The sequence below is a fragment of the Larimichthys crocea genome, chromosome XIII (genome assembly GCF_000972845.2).
Source record: "Larimichthys crocea isolate SSNF chromosome XIII, L_crocea_2.0, whole genome shotgun sequence".
Classification (NCBI taxonomy): Eukaryota; Metazoa; Chordata; class Actinopteri; family Sciaenidae; genus Larimichthys; species Larimichthys crocea.
In genome coordinates, this window is record NC_040023.1 from 16,345,122 (window position 1) to 16,354,297 (window position 9,176).

Consider the following 9,176-nt stretch of genomic DNA (forward strand, 5'->3'; position numbering starts at 1 on the left):
ATCTCCACCTTCAACACTTCACATAAACAAACAAGATTCAAACCATAAAACTCCTCCATTTTTCACATTGTTGTTTGTTTTTAGTCACTGAACACTGCAGACTATTTATATACACTGTGACCTACTGATTAAACACCATAAACTGCCCTTTCTCACAATCACTTGTGCTACATCCTACACCCTAAAGAATGAATTTAACCAGCCTGTGAGAGCAGGACAGTGATTTGCATCCATCCCACACAGACACTGAGTGCCATTCTTCTGTCTGGAACAAGGGTGGGTGTCTGTGGAGTCGTACTGGAGCTATTCGCCCCTACTCACAGACTTATCTCTGTCCTGAGAAGACCATGCAACCTACCAGCTTTCTGTCTGTACGGCTAATCATTGATTGGATCATTAGGATCCTAAGTCTTAGCCTACGACTAATGTTTCTGACTCAGTCTGTTCTTACTTTTGACTGTCACAGGCAGTCATTAAGACATCCCTTATTTGGCCTTGCAGCATGCTGATTTGGTAACCACAGTTTCCTGTGTCTCAACGGAAGAAAGTTGCAGGTGCATGCAAAAAAAAGCAACAGTTTTCAACATGAGCCTCTATACGCCAACCAAAACAGTAAGTAATGCGATTTCTTTTATTTTAAACATCTCTGTCTGCTTGTTCCTTGTGTAAATGTGATTCAAAGGCTGTTTGTTCACCTTCCCACTCTGCAGAATCCAGTTCTCCCCAAAAACAATACTTGTTCTTCTTCTTCTGTATGGATAAAACCTATCAGCTCGACAGATCAACATTACAGTCCCACACATTCTCGACTATTCTGCCTGCAATGGAGCTCTGTTTTGTTCAACATATGTCATACAAGAGGTGTGCTTTTAACAATATTTATCCCTGCTGGTATTTATAGGCTCTTTGTGGTCTCTGGTCCCAATTAAAGGTGCTCTGTTATTATGTATTTTGATACCTGCTCAAGCCGGATGATTAGACTCAGGTTTGCCTGAGGGGTGTGGGGTGATATTATAAGCCTGTGCTGGGAAATGTCATTCTTGTTTTCCGTTTCACACAATTATCTGAACTGTATCTCTCGTCCCCTGAGCTACAAAATTCTGATGTGAGATGGAGTTTGAATAATCTGTAGGGCGTGTATGTAAGCGTGGTGTGTGTAGTCAGGAATGCTACCCTGTGAGATGAGGAAAAGAGGGAGAAAATAACAATGGGAGGGGGAGGAGAGAGAAAGACAGACTGACACATAGAGAGAGAAAGAATAAGAGAGAGGACGAGAGGATAAACCAGTGTGGCAGGTTTGCGTCACTGTACACAGTCCATCATGCAAAACTGATGGGAAGAAAAGAAGACAGAGAGCGAGAGAGGGAGAGAGAGGAGTTAGGAGCTGATGTCATTACCAAGCTCTGCCTTTGTTATGAACCCGTGTCAACACAGTGATCTAAGACAAGAACAGAAGTCACTCTTAAGAAGAAGGTAAGGTGCTTGTGTGAATGGATTATTAAGCTGATCTGTAGTTATGTGAGTGAGTAAATGTGTGTATTTCTGTGTTTTTCTTGCTGTTCAATCGTAGTTTAAAGTAAGCTGTGTAGTGTTTCCCCGGTTACCCATATGGGAGGTTTTGTGACCTAGCAGAACAGGTGTTTCTGTAAACCGACACTCAGACTCACCTGCATTAGGAAGCACCACGGAGACTCCCAATGTCACAAATCCTTTATGGTATTATACACTGTGCTTGTCTTATACTCTGTTTATATTGTATTTGTACAGTAAGGTAGCAGCCTAATGTTTTTATATTTAGTGTCACTAGAGGTGATTGGATCCTAATTCTGCCTTGATCAATGATCAAAGATGGTTTTGCTGTCTTTCTGACAATGCCTGTTTGTGTATGGTTGTGACCTCAGTTATCCCCGATAAGCCATTGTTCATCAGTAATGCTATCTTTCTCTCAGCAGGCTCTATGTAAATCAAAGTTAGTTTATCTGATCATTTCACCTGAATCTACTGTTGCAATCTAACAGTCAATCGATGTCTCTCTTTGACTCTATGAGACCAATACGTGCTGCACAGAGACTGATTGTGATACAGTATGTGAGTGATACTATGATGCATTGTTTTTTGCTGAGTGGATTGCTGTTTGGTCAGTCTTTCCAGTTTTTGGTTCAGGTTTAGCTGACGCTGACAGGCAGTCATCAGTATGTTGCTTATGTAAACAGACGTTATGATATGTGTGTACAACAGTCCCACTGTTCTGTGAATGGGCTCATTGACACACTGTTAGGAGAACAGAGAGTATTCTGCAGTGTGTTTGGCTCCCTATCCTCCTCTTATCATTATCATATCTTCTCCATTCACTGTCCACTTTATGCTTCTATGTAACATGTGGTGTTCACTGTCCTCAACCACTCTATTTTTTTGTTTGACCATTTCGAGGAGCCAGAGTGACCACAATCCACATATCACAACATTCCAGCCCGATCCGTTCTGAGGATGGAAATTTATGCTTTTTTATGCTTGGCAGGCAATGGGAGCTGTTCGCTGAACTTAAGCTTGGGAACTGAAGACTCTGAGTGGGACAGATCGACAAGAAATCAAAGAGAGGAGCCCAAAGGAGTCATCTCTTCTAGACCATAAAGGAGAAACTTTTTACGCGGGATTTGTTTCTGTGCAAGAAACTAATGAGAGGACTCTAATTGTGCAACTGTTTCACACTCAAAACTGCAGCATTCAAAGAAACTGCCTCCAGATTGCAGCCTAAGAGACAGTTACTTGGAATCGGTTAAATATCAAGTTCACTCTTCCGCTTTCTTTTTTGGATTTGGCACTTTACAAGCAGTCATTAACTTTGTTTACTCTCAGACAATGGACTTGTCTTTGCTTCCTACTTCAACGAGTGAGTACAACAAGGAGAGGACAGGAGCACGCTTCACTGTCCGCTCAGCTAATTCTCCCTCCTACACTTGGAGGCCAGGTGTGAGGAAATACAGAGGTTTCTCAGAGGAGGAGAGGGAAGGTACAAAGGAAGTTGGAGAAAGGGAAAGATACGGGACACGCACTGGCACAAATGGTACAAAGGAGGAGAATCACACAGTCACTGGTTATCAAGCCAGGACTGGGAGTCGCAGCAGTGTCAGAGGTCAGTCTGAGGAGACGGACATAAGCCATAAAATGTCTACTAAACTGAACCAGAATGGCTCAGCAGACAAAACAATCACAGAGTTTGGCACTGACAGAAGTGGAAACTGTAACCCTGCATCTGAAAGCCGTGGCAGGACAGATTCGAGGCGATACATCGTGCCAAATAGTAGAACTAAAAGTTTAGATCGGAGAGCACGGGAAAGAAGTCCTGATTGGGGCAAAAGACCTGATATGTTCATGTTTTCAACCAAACGAGGAGAGGACATCAGAAGAGAGGCTGGAAACTTAGATGAAAGAAGGACAGGAGTTGAAGGTGCGAGGGGCAGGGTGTCGTTTTTAATACAGGCTGCAGGTACAAGTGATGATATTAAAGAGAGGAGCACAGCGATTCATATGAGTCAGGATTTGGACAGGACCAGTAGGGATCGTTCTCTTCCCTCCAGGTTTAGGTCCTATTCTAGACAAGTCTCTGATGACAGAGGGACATCTACTTCGATTGGGTCCAAAGGAGGTCAGAGTATACTGGAGCGGATAGAGAAACTCTACGGGTCAGCTGGTTTTGGTCAAACGGAGGACTCCACCCCAGACTTCCTCAAGCAGAGATCATATGCGAGGGCAGCTGGGGGTACCTTCCCCAGGCGTTTCTCATCTGAAGAGAAAAGCAGCCTTAGTCCAGTCCAAAGCAGTAAATCATTCACCTGGACTCCAAAAGACACTTCCAGTTCTGAGATCTCTCTTTCTCCAGGGACAAGCAGGGTCAAGGATAGATTATCAATGGGACTGTGGCAAGGACAGACCCAGGGCAAGTACTCAGAGGAAGGGGGTGTTCACCAGAGTACAGGGTTTGGGGAAATTGGCACGAGGTCTCTGGATAGAGCGAGAAGCAGGTGCACTCGAGCAGCTCAGATAAGATCTAGAAGAGCTGCAGAAGGAACTTCACAGCCAAAAACTTTCTTAGAAAAAGAGGGGTCGCTTTCTTTGACAGAATCGTCTAGACTGAGTCAGAGAATAGAGACAGATTATGGAGCAAAAGTAAAAACTGCATTAAAGAGTAGCAGCACTGATGAAGATGTGTTTGAGTTAAACCCACAGAAAATCACAGTTAAAACAACCGAGAGGAAGAAATTCCCAGAGATGTTGTCAGTCCCCACTGCAGCCAGTGTGAAAAATAAGATCAATCAGTTTGAGGCTCTGACACAGAGATCCCAGGCTTTGATTTTGCCCAGACGGGCCTTTTCTGTGCCAACACAACTCAGCAGGGATCACGAAGGAGTGATTCTGTGCCAACACAACTCAGCAGGGATCACGAAGGAGTGAAGAAAAGTGGGTCTGCAAAAGCAATAGGTGGTTGGAGAGACAGGTGGGAGAGTGGAAGGGAGGCAGGTGAGAAAACTGAGGAGAAAGCGACAGGAGTGGAAAAGAAGCTGGGCTCACAGAGGTCTTTATCAGTGGATGAGGTTGGACTAAGGTTAGGAAGGAAAGAGAGAGAAGGGAATGATTTGGTTGAGAATGAAAGAAAAGAAACAGACAGCAGTAATAAGCCTGCTGAAGATTCCGATAAATATTCCAGACTCAAGAGTACACTGGAAATCCCGCTAAATGGAGGAGCTCGAAACTTTTACATAGACGAGACAGATTTCTCCAAAATCTCGAGCCCAGAGGAGACAAGCAAGCGACCACCATCCTCACTACTGTCCAGCTCTGGTGACACTTCCACCAATGTGGAGAAAACTTCTGGGGTTACTTCACCAGTTAGCGATGAAGACTATACTCCAACAAACACTCCAAGCCTCTCACCCCTTGTTCTTTCACCTACTGCACAACCAGAAAACACCACTCCCATTGCAGAAAGCACTCCTGCCCGCACACAAGCAGCCAAAACTCCAAAACAAGACTCCCCACCTCTCCTTCGTCCGCTCGCCACTACGTCTCACAGCGACATCCCTGACCTCATCTCTCCAGATGTCAAAGCAGTCTATCCAAATAAGAAGAAACCAGTGTTGGACCTGGAAGCATGGGTAGCTGGCTTAAACACAAAGATTAAGGTCTGGAATGATGATGAAGATGATTACGAAGATGATGATGAAAGCACACAGAAGGATGAAGATTCAAACTATGATTCAGACTCCGGAGAGTCCTCTGTGACTATTACAAGTAACATGAGCCAGTCAGATCGCAGAAGCTTCAGTGTCAGGTTGGTACTGCTTATACTATCATAATTCAGGTTGGATTAGTTGGTCAGCTTTTTACCCTCAAAACTTTCACCTTTCTCCCTGCAGTCTTTCAGATCTTTGTAACTTTGCTGGAGTTGACTATGAGTCGGAGAATGACAGTGACGAGTGGCAGCCTACAGGCCGGCGGTCAGCCTCGCTGAGCTCTGAAATGTCGGCCCTGTCCTGTGTGTCTGTGATGCCCAGTGAGGAGCTCGACAGGCTGCTAGAGGATGTCAGAAGCCTTGGGGACAACAACCTGAAGGTACAAATAGCTGAGGATTTATAACAGCAGTTGTACTGCTCATTTCAATCCCCTCTTCTTTACTTGCCATGTGTCTAGATATGATTTAACAGGAATGCATTACACCTACTAGTGATATTTATATAAGTATTATACTGAATAGGACGCAGACTATTTGTTACACTTGAAAAGCCACTGAAGGGCTGAAATGCCCAGTTTGTAGATACGTTTTATGATACAATTCTTTACACTTCAGACGTTGTTGTTCTTGTATTGTCCATTGTTTCCTTTTCACCTGAAGTAAACCAAATCTAAACTAAAATACTCCATGCAAAACACAAACCACAGAATCTGGCAGATACAATACAGAGAGCAAGGCAGCGACATCTGAACCTGACTACCTTGACCTTCTTAAGTATATCTCTTTCAATCATCTCAAAAGAAGAAGGCTCCACCTAAGGTTATTCTAGTAGCTAAGGTTACTCTGGATCATCTATATAGTCCGGGATCCTAAACATTTTCCCCACTCTCAGTTTTAAAATTAGAAACAATCACTTAAAGGGAAAGTGTAACTACAACTTCTTTTTCACTCTCTCTACCTTCTTTCTTTGCAGGATTATGACGATGTGCAGGTGGTGGTTCTCCATAAGGAAATGGGAGTGGGACTGGGGTTCAGTGTGGCAGGGGGAGTCGACCAGAACAAGCCAGTCACTGTAAGGAAATACCTGCTTTTTCTAGAAAAATATTTACCGGTGTTATTCTCAGTCTCTTCATTTGTCTCTTGATGTCTTCTTCTCAGGTTCACAAGGTGTTTCACTCAGGTGTTGCAGCCCAGGAAGGCTCCATAAGGGAAGGGGACCAGGTCTTGTCAATCAATGGCACGTCACTGTGTGGCTTTGTCCACTGGGAGGCTCTGAGGGTCCTTAGAAGAGCGAAGGCTCGGGAGTTGGGTGTGGTGGTCTTGAGGAGGGGAGGGATTAGCAGTACCTGTAAGGGGGGAGCACAGGCAAACAATGCTGGACCAACACAGACTCAGCAAACAGGTGAGAAGAGACTTTACCTGAGTGCGGAAAATATATTAAATCTGCAGCAGATGAGATCAACTTTATCTGTGTTTTTCTGCTTTTGCTGCTCTCTCAGGTCAGCGTCTGTCTGTGTGTCTGGAGAAGAACAACAGAGATCTGGGGTTCAGCCTGGAGGGAGGTTTGGGATCCAGTCTGGAGAACCGACCAATCACTGTACAGAAGATCTTCCAGGGTGAGAACTGAAGCTCAGTATTTCAGATTTCCATAGTGAAATACGGACATCTGAACACCATTTGAACACAGAATACACTACATGGCCAGAAGTATGTAGACATTCAGCCATTTAGGTTATAATATGACAACTATGACAGCCTCCACTGTTTGTAGTTCTTTCTACAAAATTTTGGAAGCTCGTTGCAGGGATTTGCTCCCATTCAGCCACAAGAGCATCGGTAAGGTCAAGCATGTATATTGGGTTCTCACTTCATCCCAAATCTGCTGGACGGGATTGAGGTCAGGTCTCCCTGCAGGAAACTCAGAAAACCATGTCTGTGAACCTCAATTTGTGCACATGATTACAGTCATGTTGGCAGAAATACACATCTATGTGTATTATGTATGACTGTTCTTCTTAATTTTCCTTAATTAGAGGCCAAACCACAAAGAAGCTCCAAGCCAAAAGTAACAGAAATGTATGAGGACATGTGTCAGTGTAATTTGAATAAAATGTTAGAATAAATGTGTTATTCTACTGCCAAACCAAATGTGCAAAGAAATTCACTGTAAAGACCTAATGTGACCTTTAGGATTTGTTTGACTTGCCTGTGGTGTGCCAGGCATGTCATATTTTTAGCCGCCCTATCTGAATTTATGTCCTATGTTTAAATACACACGTACTGCATTACTGACTGCTCCGAGTTGACCTCTCTTTTTCTACAGTGTTCAATAGAGCCTCCAATTGAATATTCTCTTTCCTCAGGTGGGCCTGTTGACAAGGTGTGTCCTGGTGATGAGGTCCTGGAGATTGAGGGTGTGAGCACAGTGGGGATGAGACGTCTGGAGGCCTGGACTTTGATCAGAAAATTGCCACCTGGTCCTGTGGAAGTGGTGCTACGTCGCCCTCTTAAACATCCAGAAACATAAGGATTACTGAGGTGTTTTTGGTGACTGATGATTGACACAAAACTAAAAGCCATCCATGAGACACAGCATTGCCTACAGTGGCTACGAACTATGAATTAAATGAGCTATTTGGGCCTAATATCAGTCTTTATATTCATTACAGCCCACCACAGTTCTAAGCCCTATAGGAAATATTATGTTGGAAACCAGTTCAAAAGTGTTTCTCCTTTTTCACTTTAACTACGGGATTACATCTACCTCAAGGTCTGGGATATTTCTTTACCAGCCAAAATTAAAGTGCACTGATGGCTCATACATTTATCAAGTCAACCAACTTTTGGAACAGATAGTTTAGTCAGTTAAAAGCTAGTGATGTGGCACCTGTATATGAAAACACATGTTGTAATATATTGTAAATAAAAGCTAACTGCATTCAGATTTTATATTGCTTTTTAATAAATCCTTATTAATTTAAAGTGATGTTTTTCATTCTTATGTCCAGCAGAGGGAGATACCGTTATATGATATTATCTTATCTTAAAGCTGAGGGGACAACTGAACAGGGGTAAAGGTATCTTTTCTTTTGTACATTACCAAACAGTGATACTCCTCAAAAGTAGATGTGATAAGATAAGACGTCACTATCTGTAGATGTATTACAGTTTCCACACAACATGTCAAGGTTTATGCTGAGGAGAGATAACCATCACTTCACTTTTACTCAAGAAATCAGTAATCAAGGTATTTCCACCAGTGAGGATGCAGCGATCTTCACTCTTGCACAGCAATTATTTAGATTATGTAATCCATTAGGAGTCCAGAGTTCACTGAGAGGGGTTATGGTGATATTTTGCTCTCTGATGATTAGACGGGCCTCTTATCAAACACTGACCAACAGTTGTTTCACCACACCAGTAATAGTCATTTTGGCATTAGAAACAAATTCACAAAGCAAAGCCAAGCTGTATTATTGTGGTTCATACAATTTTAGAGGTATGATGGCTCTTAAATAGAGAATAAAGAGTATATACTATTTGTCATGTGGAAAGGGGAATATATATTTAGTGTGACTAGTGTTACTACCCACGTGGACTTAACATAGAAAGATGACTTGATGAAGATGAGAAATATGAGTATAGATGCTTATTTGTCCTAAACATGTCCTGAACAGGTTTCTTGGAAATAGATTATGTTTCTGCTGTATCTTCTGTGGTTTATTGCCCCTGTCAGTGCTGTCAACAATCATGAACTGATTTTTATGGCCTCTGTTCATATAAGCAACCTCTAACAGCTGAGGCACATTACACAAATCATCAGCCAATCTGGACGTATGACACACCAATAAATGAGTAATAGTGTTTGACCAGCTCAAAGAGAGGAAAGAGAAAGTGGGACAGTGCACAGATCTTCAAATTCTCAGGTGATTTTTTTTTTTTTTTT

General features: G+C 42.9%; 1 protein-coding gene across 4 annotated transcripts; it reads left to right on the forward strand.

The window, feature by feature from the left end:
* Nucleotides 1-155: 155 nt before the first annotated feature.
* Nucleotides 156-8,212, forward strand: si:dkey-92i15.4 (Pro-interleukin-16). 4 transcript variants are annotated; one of them, XM_027286335.1, is made up of 8 exons: nt 156-612; nt 2,519-4,405; nt 4,447-5,329; nt 5,415-5,610; nt 6,204-6,302; nt 6,389-6,632; nt 6,730-6,846; nt 7,594-8,212. In XM_027286335.1, the coding sequence occupies exons 2-8, from the start codon at nt 2,860-2,862 to the stop codon at nt 7,755-7,757; spliced, it is 3,249 nt and encodes a 1,082-aa protein (XP_027142136.1). In that variant the 5' UTR covers nt 156-612; nt 2,519-2,859; the 3' UTR covers nt 7,758-8,212. The 4 variants fall into 4 exon arrangements, with proteins under 4 accessions (XP_027142136.1, XP_027142137.1, XP_027142138.1 ...); XM_027286336.1 differs by having other exon boundaries at nt 2,519-4,386; nt 4,428-5,329; XM_027286337.1 differs by lacking the exon at nt 156-612 and adding an exon at nt 637-1,473.
* Nucleotides 8,213-9,176: the final 964 nt, after the last annotated feature.

What these genes read in the sequence shown, in the direction of transcription:
- si:dkey-92i15.4 (XM_027286335.1), top strand. Translation starts at nt 2,860, where the DNA reads ATGGACTTGTCTTTGCTTCCTACTTCAACGAGTGAGTACAACAAGGAG. An exon ending in CGCAGAAGCTTCAGTGTCAG is followed by an intron (nt 5,330 to 5,414) that starts GTTGGTACTGCT and finishes TTCTCCCTGCAG; the next exon opens with TCTTTCAGATCTTTGTAACT. An exon ending in TTGGGGACAACAACCTGAAG is followed by an intron (nt 5,611 to 6,203) that starts GTACAAATAGCT and finishes CTTTCTTTGCAG; the next exon opens with GATTATGACGATGTGCAGGT.